Source organism: Leptidea sinapis, chromosome 14 (genome assembly GCF_905404315.1).
Source record: "Leptidea sinapis chromosome 14, ilLepSina1.1, whole genome shotgun sequence".
Lineage (NCBI taxonomy): Eukaryota > Metazoa > Arthropoda > Insecta > Lepidoptera > Pieridae > Leptidea > Leptidea sinapis.
In genome coordinates, this window is record NC_066278.1 from 716,144 (window position 1) to 733,216 (window position 17,073).

The 17,073-nt window shown below is 36.5% G+C and overlaps 1 protein-coding gene across 1 annotated transcript; it reads right to left on the reverse strand.

The window, feature by feature from the left end:
• Positions 1–5: 5 nt before the first annotated feature.
• LOC126968068 (uncharacterized) lies at positions 6–3,134 on the reverse strand. Its single transcript, XM_050812877.1, has one exon. The coding sequence runs from the start codon at positions 2,705–2,707 to the stop codon at positions 1,427–1,429; it is 1,281 nt and encodes a 426-aa protein (XP_050668834.1). The 5' UTR covers positions 2,708–3,134; the 3' UTR covers positions 6–1,426.
• Positions 3,135–17,073: the final 13,939 nt, after the last annotated feature.

Here is a 17,073-nt window from a genome sequence, read left to right on the forward strand (position 1 = left end):
TTTTTATTACAAATCCTGACAAATAACACCAATGTCAAGTTTAGCTATAATAAATTGAGTCAAGTTTTGAGCACGAAATATATTTTTATGTGCAGAGTATGTCTGAAATCGTAAGTAGGTACAATATAGCTGTATAAAGTGAAATGTTGAAATTCAACCTTAGATCAAGATTTTTTTCACAGAAGTAATTACTAAATACGACAATTTCAAAAAGTGTTATACATAATGATATAGCCTTTGTCTATGACACTGACAGTTGACAGCGACATGTGAACCTGAATTTTGACGGCTTATGTCATTCACACATCTTTGGATATGCCCTTAGACCATTTTATACGGCTAGATAGACTATGAAAGCTGTGAAAACATCAAAATTATATTGAGCTTAGAGCTTACGTCTATTTTGAGCAATTCACGCACACTAACACAAAGTGTCATACAAATCGCGAGTGTTAGACATAGCTTGTCATGCACACTAAACTTATCTAATAGCAAGAGACTATCAAGACGTATAAACTATCTAAGGATATCGCCAAATAGGATACGAATTAAAATTATTCGCGACCTCCAATAGATGTTGAAGTAACTATCCAACGCTGGACGTGAGCAAAATACTATACTCTCAGCTCTTTACTCAACTAAGGTACTTAGCAAGATTATAGTAATATTTTATTGGGTCCATGAAAACAATTTTAATTTCCTCTTATACAACGTTCACATAAAATTGAGCAAAAAGACAAATGCAAGAAAAATCGAAAAGTATTTAAAAATAAGCGATATAGTCCGGTCAATTTAGACCAAAAAATGAGAGTGAAGTTACATAAAGTCCCAACAAGCTGAAAATCAGTGAAATTGTTCAAAACATAAGTATAAACAATGTTTAAAAAGTTCCCCATCAGTCCCGTGTATGGAAATTTTTTAATTCAAGGTCAAAGTTAAAAAAAAATGAGGTTTTTCGCGATTTTCAGCAAAACGATAAGTTTACCATTAAAGTATCAAAGACAAAAATTGTAGATCATAAAATTATCTATAAAAAATGTATCCATACTTTTTTTCTTACGAGCCACCGTTTCTGAGATATAACGATTCAAAAAGTAATAAAATTTGTTATCGTAGTTGTATCATAGGTGGCGTGGAAACGTGCGCATATTGCATGCGTTTTTCGCGAAATAGTGAAAAACCCCTTTTTCGGATCTTTGACCTTGAATAAAAAAAAATCCATACACGGGAATGATGGGGAACTTTTAAACATTGTTTATAATTATGTTTTGAACAATTTCAGTGATTTTCAGCTTGTTGGGACTTTATGTAACTTCGTATGTCTAAATTGACCGGACTAATAATTAAAGTGATTCCTACTAGATTGAAAGCTCGGGAATACTTTTTTAAATAACAACGTTCTGTTAATAAATAATATTCATAAAAGTTATTGATATACGCTGCTAATGAGCGGCTTACGCCTTTGCTCTGGAGGTTTATACGCGTGTTGATAAACACTGGCCAATCTCCAATGTTCTGGGTAGCCTGTTGCGTTAGCGTCTCGCCATATACTGAACGGTGGAGCTAAAGTAGGTATTGTATATGACTTCTTGGTATACGGGTGGCGCATTTTTGGTATCTTAACACCTTTAGAGTCATTAGAACTGACGCTTTGGACAGAATTAGGATTACCCGCTTTGAATGCAAATTTATAGTCCTCTTTTTCTTTCTTCTCTGAAGGAAGCTTTTTTCCGCTGCATGAGAAACAATTTTTGTGTTTGTTGTTGTTATTTGAAGTCCCACTATTTTTGGGCGATCGAGATGTTTCTGATTGGTCTGGGGTACTTTGATGTAATTGCCCTTGAGCTAGTAGAGTTTTACTATACGACTCCAAACTATCATGGCGCCTGCTATTAATTTGTTTGTCTTTCACACAATTCCCATGTCTTGTTTCATATTTTGATTCCACGGGAGTACCACAACCATTAATACCATCGCATAAATTTTTGGAGGAGCGACTAGAATTTTTTCTACTTGAATGGTTCGATGTATTTGCACCTTCATTCTTTCCCGTATGTTGTGGACAGTATTGAACATCACACGCATCATTCCTTCTCTCTTTTGACATATCCTTTTCAAAATATGGTACAGTGTGACGACCAACATTTTGTACATCACGATTTTGATTAAAAATGGACTGTGAGTGGCTAGTTGCGATATTATCTTGCACCTCTTCTTTGGGTGTCCGAACCATCGTGAACACAGCTGGAGCTAAAGATCCATTAGACCCATTAATGTGTTTCGGGGGCTTAGGTTCCTTTTGCGGGTTATCAGATTGGAAGTCCCAACAAATTGCTAAGTCCATAAGCGATAAAGGCTTTTTATACTGCCCGCCTAAATCACCAGCGGAGGTAGATGGGCGCTGTTTACGATCGCCATGCTGGATTTCAGTTTTCTTAGGATCACTAGTTTTTGGTCGATGGACACGCATTTTTGTGCAACAAGTAGGTCCGGATGCACCGTAACCTTTCCAACCAATAGCATAAGGTTTGACTACAATATCAGAATCCCTATGCTCCCCAACTTTAGTTAAATGACGATATCCCAATGTATCTGGAAGAGGCTGGTGTTCTAAGTTTCCTGCATGCATATTCTTAGCGAAATGAAAGTTCTGTGATACAGTCACGACGGGTAATTTTGGTGTTTTGCTATTTTTAATCAATTTCATATCGACCTCTTGTTTATCTTCTTTTGCATTTTCAGCAACTTTTCTCCAAAACTTATCAGTCAGATTTTCTTGTGGACCATGCAATTGTTCGACAGCACCTTTGACTAATAAGTCATAGCTATCATGTCGTTTGTCTGATTCCGTTGCTGAACCTGGTACATATGGACCATTACCATCATCATCAACGGGTTGCTTTTCTTTATATAACCCTAAAGGATCCTTTATATGCTGCAAATTATCACTTTCTTTAAATTTATCGTTTACGAGATCTACATTTAAGGCCAATATATCCCTTGAACGGTGTGAATCCTCGATTTCTTTAGGCTTACCATTTACCGGGTTGTCTAAGGGAATTTCCCCATCCTTAGTACAGACATGTAAAAAATTTATCCAGTTTAGATTGAGATACAATTGTTACAAACCCATACATCCAAATCATTTGTGGTGTGCTTGTTTAGTGAAATGCTGGCGGTGAAACGGGCACTCTTTTCGCTGGAAAAAGAAAAAATAAGTAAGGTATTTAAAGTAAGTATTAATTATGCAATGCAAGGAACACCATCCTCACATTCAAATTCATAGTTATAATAGTAGTAGTAGCCGTAGTTTCTTTGTTTGGATAAGAGCCCTTTCATAAATTGTATTATTTGTAACTTAGATTACCGTGGAAAAACATGATGAAAACTAAAGACTATTCTTAATTTATTCTCATTTTAGTGATATCCCTAGACTTTGAATTAAATGGAAGCAGATTTGAAACTTGGATTACATATTTGTAATTGACACTCCCCTAAATCTCGAAAAAAAATACCCAATTTGTTTTTATTGTAAGTCACATCAGCCATCTTGGATCTCAAAATAGATGTCATATTCGTTATTGACATTCCCGAAAAGCTCGAAAATAATACCTATATTGATTTTATTAAAAAAGTCATATCCACCAATTTGTATCTCTAAATAGATGTTAATTGTTCTTAATTCACACTCACGAAAACAATGATTGCCCCGTCTAGACATGTTCGTGGGATGACTGCAGGGAAGAGTTTCTTAAGGCTGTGGTAGAATTGAAACTTCAACGGTCATAGTTTAAAAATACATATTTTAAAGTTTCCCGTCAATATTTCAAATAAAATATTTCAATATAAATTAAAAAAAATATTCAAAAAAATTATTTCCAAGAAAAACATTCAATAAAATGTTGTTTAAAAATATTACATAACATATATATAGTCAACATCATATTACATTATACACTGTATAGCTATCATACATGCACTATACATAAAAATCTTACGCTTTTTACTATTTTGCTCTCCGCAACGCCCCATAAGGAACTTCGTTCCAAAACTCTCTCCTTTTTTAAAGTCGGTTAGACCTGACAACCCTGTTGCTTCAATGGAGTGTACGCACATGTAGGTAAGTATTTTATGAACTAGGCTAAGTTTCCATACTGAAACATATGTCTACTGTGAAGACTCTTCTAAATTTATTCTAATTTTAGTGATATCCCTAGACTAAGAATTAAATGGAAACAGATTTGAAACTTGGATTACCGTGAAAAACCATGATGGACACTAAAGACTATTTAATTTATTCGCATTGTAGTTATCCATAGACTCAGATTTTATAGATACTTTTGCTAATTCTCGACTCGAAGTATAATAATAATTAGATTTAATGACCATACAGTTGGGAAGGATATTGATAAAATAAAAATACATAATACTCGTAAGTCGTAACAAATTACAGATAAAATCGGCGACATCTTATCAACATTTAAGGATTTCGTAACTTCTGCAGGTGTGAGCAGTGAGTCTTATGAATAAGTAATTTCAGTATTATTAGCTATAAATGTATCTATCTACTATCTCAGAGCATTATATATTTTAATTTTTATGGAATGGGGATTATGAACGCACATGCGGGTCAACTCGGAATAATTTGTCTCGAAATCTTGAGCGATTGCCAATAAGCAAAGCCAAATTTGCTACAAACAAGCTAAGCGTCCATAAAATAGCACGGCAATACTTCAAGCCTACATTAAAGTATTGCTGTCATCTCCGGTCTGGCGCACCCCAGTATCCGCTAGAGCCATTTGACAGCGTGCAACGCAGAGCTCCTCGAATTATCGGGGGTCTAGTGCTCTGTTCAAGGAAATCTGTTCTTCCACGTACAACCTAGCTGCGGAATGAGATTGCTTACGCGGTTTCCAAGAGAGCATACCTACACTTTCCTAAGAGGCTAGCAACGCTCATGTGATTCCTCTGGTGTTGCAATAGAATGTGGGCCGCGGTGATCACTTAACATCAGGACACCCGTACGCCCGTTTGTCCTCCTCTTCCATAAAAAACCTGTTGTTTAATGATTTCCATCGCCCATGTTCTCTTGCAACTCGGAATCACAGCTGCGTTGCGGCCTTTAAACGCCTTAGGCCTTTTCCACATAGCAAGAACAATGGCGAATTAATGTTATCTTTCAGTTGTCTCGCCATACGCACTCTCAGTCTCTCACAGTTGTATTTTGAACCGGTTTTACACTTATTTTTTGATAAATATCTAAGCCTCTAAAAACAAACTTCAAACGAACATCATTGAAGATGCATTTATAACACAGACTCTTGTTAAGGAAACCATGTTTGAATGAGAAAAATTTCAAAATGATACGTGTCTCTACCGCGACGTGAGCTATTCCTGGACAATAACGAATTTCTGATTTTAAACATGTTTGGAAAATTCAGAACTTTTTTTGCTAAATTTATACAATTTACTGTTACTTGGCTAGTATGGTCTACCTGAATTTTATTAATTTTTAATGTATTTAATTAAATAATTATATTGCATTAAAACCGTAAGTAAAAGTACCTTAGGACATAAATCTATTCAAAATTATTGGCCAAAAACTTGAGTAGCAGACAAATTGAGAAACGTCTACTTTTCTTAAGTCGGTTAAAAAAAGAAGTTTACTTGTATTTACGGGATGGCTTACGGCCGTTCCCAATATTCAGTCTATCTCCGGTTGTGGCCTACTTGAGATAAAAATGGTAACTATCGTTGACTTCTCTGTTCCAATAAACTTATGGACGGTAACTTACCTTATCCGTACACACTGGCTGTCACTATAGAAGTTTGTATAAGGCGATAAGAATGACTTATCGGGTATATTGGGACAGCGTCAGATTATTGACAGCTAATTACTGACAGTAGACGGTAGTAATTTATTTATCTGTAGATACGGAGAACCTAACGGCCGTAAGTCAACAACTTTAAAAAAGTAAAGGATAAATGAATTCACTATCAAAGCCGGCAACTGCCAGCACGAACTTACTTTGAAAGACTGCACATCTTCACTCGTCGCTACCTCTGCCTCCTTCGTCTTGCCTAGTTTGGCACGCAGGCGCGGCGGCACGATCTTAGGCCTCTGAACCCTCAGGTGTATCCAGTCAGAAAACCTTCCCGCTGGCGGTTCTTGAGCAAGTTCCTCGGCTAATAAAAATCAGATCGCAACTTTAAATGTTTTGCGTGCATGAATCAAACATTGGTTCCGTTATTGTCGTATCGCCAAATATAAACACGAAACGCAAACTACGCGGTGACATGACATAAAATCAATTGAAATTGTACTTCTGCAGTGTATTTATAGATACCATATTATTCCATAGGTCATTTGTTGGTAATATTTCCATGTCGTATTGCACGTAATTAATAATTAATTCATGTGTTTCTAGATGAAAGAAAACTATGAAAAGAGACTATAGCCATGCGATGTGGAATTTTCCGTAGATTATATAGGCTTTATTATATTTGAATTCCACTGTCCCTTCCCTATTTTTGCATAATAGGAAAATTACTTGAGATGCTCGAAATTATTTTTTAAGTGATTTCCTTCACTACCAGTAGTGTAAAATCAAGGTTTGTATGTATAGTTCTAGAACTATCTACTAAATAAAAGATATTTATTGATATCAAAATATATGAACGATGCGTGAATCGAAACGATCGTTGTATTTTTGCTGAAATTGATCTATTTTCTCAACTTTGCGGTTTCGAGTCATTCATAACTTTAAAAAAAATGTAATTTATAAATAAATTAGAAAAAAGAAATTTTAACGATTAAAACAAGTGTACCAATCGGATTTTAACATTAATTCGATAAAATGAACATTGAAACGACTTAGTACTGGCCTGGTTATATCATAGTGGTTATAATCTATGGTTACTACCTACGGATAAGTTGGAAGAAGGTAGAAGTTAGGTGTCCCTGCGTCACTGTGACATTCTGGTTTTACCACTAAGGTAAGGCTTTGTGGGTAGGTACATAATAAAACTAGACGAACCCGCCCGCTCTGCTGGGCGAATTTTAAAATGAAATAAAATAATGATCCTTCATTGGAATTTGAGCCATAAAATAAGTAGCCAAGAACCATCTAGGATAAATTTCGCATAGAACGGTGGTAGTTGGATAGATTTTACGATTACTTTTGGTATTCCCCATTACTAGAACATTAAAACGTTATTATTGATTTTCACATCAGCGTGAACACGGGCGGCTAAATCGATCACGTCACCACATTTAATCAAGCCTTCTAGTTATCCTCATCTTATGCAACTTCTAAACATTCACAGCTAATCTGTGAAGTAAGTGAAGTCAAGACTATGATAGATACCAACGATAACACTTATAAAAAAAGTAGTAAACTCACCCACTTTTCTCGTAATTTTCCTTGGCAAGTCCCAGGTGCCAGTGAAATGGCCAAAACACCTAGATGTTCCCCGGGGAGCGCCGGGCAAGAAGTGCCCATTTATGTCGCAAATTGGTTTTGGATTCGGGCGCATTTCGAGGGGCCGAGCCTTTGTTGGGGAATAGCGCGGCACCTGCCAGTTGCCCAGGCGCTTTGGCGTTGATTCTCTGTTGAACTGCAATTTTTTTATTAATACAAAGCACGAAGAGGTTGGAGGTACTTATACTTATATATATTCTTTGGTTAGAGCAAGAAATTAATCTGTTCAATGAAAAAAATTAATTATAATTAATTTTATTATAATTAATAAATCCCGTAATATTTGAAATTTCCCGAAGATGCCCCAATACGAATATAAGTGGACAAATCTTAGGGCAGAAAATAGTCGCCACTTGATCTAACTACACACCAATTTTCATTAGGATCGTGCAAGCCGTTCTCTTTTTTTTTATGAAAATAAGGGATGAGACGAGCAGGACGTTCAGCTGACAGAAATCGATACGCCCTACCATTACAATGCAGTACCGCTCAGAATTCTTGGAAAACCGTAATATTCTGAGCGGCACTACAATTGCGCTCGTCACTTTTAAACAAAATATGTTAAGTATCATTTGCCCAGTAATTTCACTAGCTACGGCGCCTTTCAGACCTAAACACAGTAATGTTTACACATTACTGCTCCATGGCAGAAATAGGCGCCGTTGTGGTACCCATAATCTAGCCGGCTTCCTGTGCAAAGGAGCCTCCCACTGGTAAAACTCTCAAGTTATACATAGTACAAACGAACAAAAATGGTAGAATTGGTGTCAGTCAGTTATAAAACGTTATCAAAATATTTCACTAAAAATATAATTGCAGACAGATGCTACACATTTATATACACTGGCCTGCAGAAGTAAGTATCACACTTTTCAAATTATATTTTTTTCTTAACTATAGAAGGTAGAGACTTAAGATTAAAAACGTTTTGTTGCAAAATTTATAGGTTTTAATTCTTAGAAACTAAAATTATACATTAGTAACATTTTTAACTTAAAAAAGATAGAACAATGAAAATAGACTTTTTGATTTAGTGTAAAAAAATTCAACTAAAATGTATTACATGTTATTTAATTTTTAATAACTGGTATTGCCTCCTCGAGCTCTAATTACAGCTTCGAGCCGGTTTGGCATACTGAACACTAGGTTTTGGAGCCGATGTTGGGGAATATTCTCCCATTCTTCTACCAGGGCCTGCTTTAGTGCCCTGAGGGTAGTAGGTAGTGGTCTACGATTTCTGACTAGCCTCCCAAGCTCATTCCAGGCGTGTTCAATCGGGTTGAGATCAGGACTTCTTGATGGCCAAGCCATCACGCTGATACCGACCTCCTGAATTTACTCTTGTACGATATGAGCCGTGTGCGGCCGGGCATTATCATGCATCAGCATCGATCCATCACCCATATTTGCTAAATACGGCCCTGTATACTCATTGAAAATCTCTTGAGCATATCTTTGCCCAGTGAGGGTGCCATTTTCTATGGCTACTAGCTATGTGCGACCTTCTGAAGATATGCCAGCCCATACATGTACACTGCCTCCACCGTATTGGACTCTTTCTGAGATGCAGGCTTGAAGGTATCGCTCACCAGGTCGCCTGTAAACACTTCGGCTTCCATCAGAAGTGTAAGGGGAGAATCGAGACTCATCTGCAAACAAAATTCTTGACCATTCTTCTTCATCCCACTGCATGTGTTCACGGGTGTATCGCAGTCTCGCTACTCGATGCTGTCTCTCGAGTTTTGGGCCACTCGCTGGTCTTCGGGGTTTCAAATTTGCTTCAGGAAGTCTTCTTCTCACTGTACTGTCACTAATGTAGTCCGTCCGGGTCTGAAGTAGCTGTTGCTGGACTTCAACTGCATTTTGGTGGCGATTTCTTAACACAGTGGAAATAATACAACGATCTTCTCGGGCACTGGTACACCTGGGTCTACCATTACAAGGTCTCCTCAGATGGTGTCCAGTCTCTTCGTACCTTCGCTTTACCTTCTGGACCGTTCGTACCGTCACACCCACCATTCTTGCAGTGCGACGCATACTGATGCCTAGTTCCAGAAAAGCCATGATCCTAGCACATTCTTCAACTGAAAGAGGCAAGATAAATAAATGTTATGTGCTTTTTAGCATAAATTTTTAAAACAAGACCCATCGATCTTGAAAAAAATTTATAATAGAAAGAAAAATGTGAATGGTAAAATTGTAATTCGGAAACGTCCACTTTGAAAAAGGATTGGTTTTGTTTTTGAAGTTTTTTTTCAGCCAATTCTTAAAAGAAGGTTACCGACTATAAAGTACGACGACTTTTATGTACAAAATTAAATTCTCTTTGGAGTCCTTTTTATTTCCAAAGTATATCTTGTGAACTTAAAACGTTATCCCAATTTTAAAAGTGTGATACTTACTTTTGAAGGCCAGTGTAGTAACTATAGATGTGTAATTGTGTATATCTATTGAATAAAAATAAAACGTTAACTTCTCAACAATACATACGAATGTCGACAGAAAGGCGTAAAACATTATATTTTGTGAATTGCAACCGTAAAATCTTCATGTAAATAATATAGGTGCCGTAAACAGGGTTGTCATCAAGCACTTTTGCTATGAATAGAACTTGTGAATTTTGACCTTAATTTACAATCAGGCATAAAATTGCAAACTTTTTAATTTGCCTACGTACGAAATTTCGAATTTAAAAAAACAACTTCGTATACTTTTCTCTTTGTTATAAGGTAAAGGGCGCTTAATACTTGGACGATCTTGCTTACGACTTTGGAGCAAATTACGGGAATATGTTATGAATCGAAAGATTAGCTTTGTTGACAGGATGATTGATATTACCTATTTGTTGTGAATGCCTTTACCTGTTGATATTACCTACTAGCCGCGTCACGTCATCTATTAAAAACTATTTAATTACTAAATCTATATTAAAATCTAATTAAATGAGAATTGTATATTTAGGGCGCTAGTGTGGGACGCGACTAGCGTCGACACTCTGGCTCCTTCTCATGTCCAAGTTTCGTCAGTTGGTGCTGGGGCTGCTTCGAATGCCTAAGACAGAAAAAGTCGCAAATATGTCGGTCTCAGTGAGTCCTACAGTCCTTTGTGCCGTTTGGTGTTCAAAGTACTGTCTACGCACCTCAATAGGGCTACTGGAAACCCAAGGGCTGGCAGGTATTTCGATCAATGGATCTGCCTAGCTATGCAACGCGGAAATGCTGCCAGTATTCTTGGTACGCTTCACCGTAATGATAGTTTTAATTTAATGTAATCATAGTATTGTATATATAGTTAAAAGATTTGTTTTCTTTTTAAGAAGAATCGTTAATTTAGATCTATATTAAGTATTAACCACAGAAAACTGTATTGTAATATTAACTGATAGTAGAATTTTATTAGTAGCCGAATTTCTATTCATAGGTTTCATACAATGTGTGCAACCCTAGACGGAGATAAAGAGCATAGCAATACAATAATATCTTGTAACGTGACGAAGGGTGACTCCATCACTGTGCAGGCCACGTGCCCGGATGTCGTCAAATTAAAGTTTAATCACACCAAGCAACCGCGAATGTATGAATTTTAAATAAACCAATAAAACACAAAATAATAACAGAGTGTATAAATAACACGCGTGTGACAAGTTTTAATAATATGTATTTCTATTTCTTATTTGGACATATTGTTATTGTTTAGTACGAGGACGGTTGAAATAGATTTTGGCGATCGTTTTTTAGTAACTGCTGATGTGCACTCGTCTCTGAGATCTGAAACATACACTGTTGGGTGAAGTAAATGACTCATATTATTGCTACTCAATTAGGATGTTGTCAAATATTCTCAGAACATATTGTACTATTGCTTGTGAATTTTATTAATAAGTTACCCGTGTTTAAAACTGTGTTGTGATTGAGAAGAGCTGGTGATCTGGTGAACGTTCAAACTCTTTTAAAAATTTATAGAAACTAACAATAGCGAGCCTTTTTGAAATCCGTTTTAACCATAACATAACCCAAAATGACAAATATTCTATCAAGTTTGTCATAAGAAATTCAGGTTATGTTCTCGTTTTTTATATTAAAGAAAAAATAATACTCAGCTAAACGTTGCATTATTCTCAGCCTAAATAATTTATTATTTATTAATCCCACTGAGCAGGTGTTATGCGCTCTTCTCTGAAGTCATAATAATCATCCCCCTTCTAACAAAGGGTTCTGGCACCCAAACAATATTTACCCCTAACACGTCACACGCCTATTTGCCTACATTTAAATACAAGCCATAATTTAGCATCATTCTGTCCAACCCTCTTGACAATTACAAAACTATGAAAAAGCCCTCACTTCGTAGATAGCAAGTTTCTTAGTAAAAAGTTTCTCCGTCCATTTCTTTAGTAAGTAAGTCTAGCATGAAGCTGACTTGGGAATTCTGTTCTGGAGACTAAATTTCTTTATCTTTATCGCAACGATTCACAAAAGAAATAGGCAATCTGAATTTCACAGTTGTCTTACACTTGAGACCAATACTCCAATAACATATATAGCCTTCGTGGAAAAATTATGCGATATTCCCAGCATGTAACTCACAGCTTAGCCGTTTATATTGAGGCCGTGGAATAGACAAAAATATTAATGCACAAATTCAATCAATTAATCTAACATGATTTACACAAATGTATTTGTTATTACGCACACTTCGATTAAAAACCACAAAAAATCCGCATTTTCATAGTGAAAATAGAATTAAAGAAAACAATAATAAGTATCGTTTCGAAATCACAAATATTGGGTGCACCCTCACGAGACGATCTTAGGTATCTTTTATAAGAAATATCCTTAAAGGCTTAAGGAAAGTTTTACAAAACCTCCTGAGAAAAATCGCCAGCAGATTAGACGTAACGCTAGGTCCACGTACAACGGCGAAAGAGCAAGGGAGACTAAGAAAGCTAACGAATGAAAGAGGAAGGGACACTATGAACCCTAACGAGCGAATGAGAAAGGTAGACTAACGTAGCTAACGAAGGAAAGAGAAACGAAGACTATGAAAGTTAACGAACGAAAGAGAAAGAAAGACCAAGAAAGCTAAGGAATGGAAAAGAAAGGAAACCTTTCACTAGCTTTCGTTCGCCAGACTTTTTGAATAAATAAATTTGAAATAAAAAGCCTAATGCGAGCGCGCAGACTGTTTAATGGGCTACAGATTTTGGCCTGTAACACTTCTTGGTGTTAAATCAGTCGCAGGAAAATTCCCCAAGTGTGGCAGCTTGTATTAGTTTCGTTGACTCCCAAAACACACAGTCAAAACCAATTAGCTTAGCTGCGGCCTAAGCCTTATGGCCTTCGATTATCTATTTTAAACAGTTTCCTTGGCATGACTAAACTTCAGCATGTACATCCAATCATGTTTCGACTAATTAATTGCACAGTATTAGCTTTTCAAAATGCTATTCTCTTTGAGTAACATAACTTTCAGGAAGGTTTATAACATAGATAATACGTATCTACTTCCTCGAGTCACGTTATGATTGTCATGACATTGCTTCCTGAATTTAAATCACGCAAGCCAGTGAAATATAATGGCAAGAACGAATGAATGTAGTTCAAGGCAAGTGGATATTTTGTTTTACATTATAAGTACTTATGGTATGTTACGACTTTCTGTAGTTCTATAAAATCTTATATATCTTTTAAACGAGCAATTCTTGTATATATATAAACTGAACCTCGGCTCGAACGGCTCCAACGATGTTAATGAAATTTAGTATACAGGTAGTTTCGGGGGCGACAAATCGATTTCAAGGTTGAAGGTTTCAATTTAAAAAAAATAGTTTTATCCATGTTTTATTGAGAAAAAGCTACAATAACATTAGAATACAATAGTAAATTTGCCACTATATATAAGACTATAATAGCTCAGATGGAACATTGGGTGATCCGGGAAGCAGAAGACCGCGGTTCGAATCGAGATGTCCTACTAGTTTTTTTCAAGTTTTGTACATTCTTAAAAATCCGATCAAGGCTCGGTCGTCCAGATATTATTAACAAATCTTTGAGATGAGGATGACTTTAAATGGGATGTTTCTGTGGGCAACACGCGGTTCTAAATGTGGTCCAAAGCTCAGTTCTGTATGTAAGAATGTATGTAAAACATTAGAGATCGTAGTGCTATCCTCAAAACATTCAACCTAGTTAATCCAAGTATACTAATCCCATCTATATTTTAACACTACTGCACCTGCATCGGCCATTATACTCCCCTTCACGTTTTTTGCGATCATTTTTTATTTGCCAACAAATTGTAATGCCGCTAATCCAAGTTAGATACATCCAATTACATAGTAAACAACTTTTTATCTGTTGAATATGCAATAATCTACCTTAAATGTATAGACGCTAAGTCTACTTTTGTTGATAGACCGTTAAGATACATTCGGTCATTGAAAGGGAGTGATTCTATTTGCAGTTGAATGATAATATTTCACGGTTTGTGTGCGATGCTAATCCCTAGTTGATCTGTCAGTGGTGTTTAGTTAATTGATTTTATAAAAAGAATATTATTATAGTCTTCGTGCGTTCAGGTCCACAAATATATATCAAAACTCGAAGATGATTTTTTTTATGAAAATACGAGACGAGACGAGCAGGACGTTCAGATGATGGTAATTGATACGCCCTGTCCATTACAATGCAGTGCCGCTCAGGATTCGTAAAAAGCCCAAAAATTCTGAGCGGCCTACAATTGCGCTCGTCACATTGAGACATAAGATGTTAAGTCTAAATTGCCCAGGAACTTCACTAGCTACGGCGCAGACCGAAACACAGTAATGTTTACACATTACTGCTTCACGGCAGAAATAGGCGCCATTGTGGTACCCATAATCTAGCCGGCGTCCTGTGCAAAGGAGCCTCCCACTGGTAATGATATTATAATGGTGAGTTAAGTAATTGAATTAATTAAAAATAAAACATAAAAATGGTAGTAATCTGTTGAAGATATCCGGATAGATGAGAATGCTCCCTCAGAAAACAGTAATTTATACATTACTGGCTGATGTCCGCGACTTCGTCCGCGTAGATAAAAAGTTTTTTTAAATAATAAGCAAGTTTGAAATTGAAGATTATCTCATGTCCTAATCCAGTTCCGGTTTCCGTTTTCGCTCCCGTTCAAACATATTATATGAATCTTATTTCGAGGAAGATTGCTATGGCAAACTTAACCTACTGTTATTATAGTTATAGTTCATCGATGTGAATTTCAATTTTTCACAAATCCCGCGGGAACTATAGATTTTTCCAGGATAAAATGTCTATCGCTGTACCAAATTTCATCGAATTCGGCCGGAGCTCCGGCGTAAAAGCGTAACAAACAAACATACTTTCACATTTATGTGTCGATTTAGGTAGACGGAAGTTCCTCGAAAAACCGCATGGGGAGAAACGCCACACATGACACATCTGTGGTATTGGGATGGTTTTAAGGCTTTTCGTGTGTGGTACAATGGTGGATTTTTCCGTAAGGAACCTGATATTGGTGAGTTAAAATGAATTAATTCATATTGAAACGTTACAAATGGTGATGATTCCCTAAGAAGAATGCTCGATTGCAAAGCAGCAATAAGTTCTCTTGGAAAAAAAATATATAAAGTAAAAAGACCTGTGGAAAACGAAAAATCGACTCCAAAGATGTAAGTACCTAATTATAGAATACATGATAACCCAAAATGCAAGAAGGTAATTACTAAGAGCGCTTTCGCACCACGTCCGCTCCGGATCCGATCCGTGTCCGTGAAAACACGATCTGGTGTGGTCGTAGAACTATTTCTAACTGTTGACGGAAAGAAATCGGATGACGGAAGCCGAACCTAGTTCGTAAACTACCATAGAAATAGTTCTACGACTATACCGGACCGTGTTTTCACGGATACGTATCGGACGTATTGCGAAAGTGCTCTAACACATACGTTATGTCACCCTCTAATGTTTGATATAAGATTTAGATACTGCCGACCACAGAGCCTACTCGTATTACTCTTTGTTGTTTGTGGTCCTGTGATTTGACCAGATCCTAGAGTGGAGGAGATATCAGACTTGATAGAGTAATACATCATGTCCTTACGTGCTCTTGTTAAGACAGTCTTTTTATCGTTAATATAGAACTCGTTAAAAGAAAAGAAAACAATCAATAAACAAGAAGATTGCCTGCCGACCGACCACGGCTTAAAACTAGCTGTAATATGCAGTATTCGTTCAGCTCATACCTACTGACATTACTGTCGTAAATAATCTGTAAGTAAAACTGTACCTACCGATGTTTTTTTTAAGGGGAATACTTGGGATGATTATAATCAGGAGATATTCCATTTCGAAGTTTCAGTGTGACGTGATAGGTATAAACCACGCACCACTTCGCGTTGCTTGGTGATATGATTACATCTCACATCTTACTGATACCTGTACCACTAAGGTAAAAGACCATCTGTTCGTTTTACCAACTTTCACCCATAGAATAATAATAGGAATGAATAAATATGTTCTCATAATTAATACAAAGTTAGAATCTTTATGGGCTAGCGTCACGGTTTTGTTGGTAAGTTTGGTATGAAATGACTTTCTTTTATTATTTGAAGCTAACGAACTGAAGCGCTAGAGGAATTACCAATGGGAGGCTCCTTTGCACAGGATGCCGGCTAGATTATGGTAACCACAACGGCGCCTATTTCTGCCGTGAAGCAGTTATATTATTGTGATTCGGTCTGAAGGACTTAACATCTTATGTCACAAGGTGACGAGCGCAATTGTAGTGTCGTTCAGAATTTTTGGGCTTTTCAAGAATCCTGAACGGCAATGCATTGTAATGGGCAGGGCATCAATTACCATAAGCTGAACGTCCTGCTCGTCTCGTCCCGTATTTTCATTTACAAAAAATCACAAGCGTTGCCATTTTCTTAAGTAGGTATTTATTTGTACCTTTTTTTGTTTGTTTGCTGAAAGTACGACGTATCGTCCTAGAAACACCGCGAAAGAAGGTTCATTCAATACGCGATGGTACCAGGAGCATCTGCTCAGTAGAGGATCAACACAGTGCTATGTGGCGCAATTGTTGACATTTAGCGGCAGGAACTTGAAAATAATAATGCTATGTTAATTAATTAAACTATATTTAAAACAAAATAACATACCTGTCCGCTATCGAAGTTAAAAGCCATACTCAGTCTTGGTTCTTGATATAACTTGAAATATAAAAAAAATTATCACAACATCTGTATCACCGAAAAACGTCAAAATTTTTTGTAAATTATTTGTCAAAAAGTGTCATTGTTATTATATTTAATACTCAAGCCAGTTCGCTATATTTTAAGACATTTTCCGAGGAAAAGCCTTATCGGCCTAACGACGCTGTTGTCATGGGAACTATTTTCTTTGCACACGCGCCCAGTATAAGAAAGTCTTTTGAGGAAGTTATTTGACATCGTGTAGGTTTGCTGTAGGTCTATTTTTTATATAAATAGAAGTTAAAAAAAAAAAACATTTTTTATGGAAAACCGAACGAAAAATTAGAAAATATTTCCTACTTTTTAGTTTGATTCATTTAT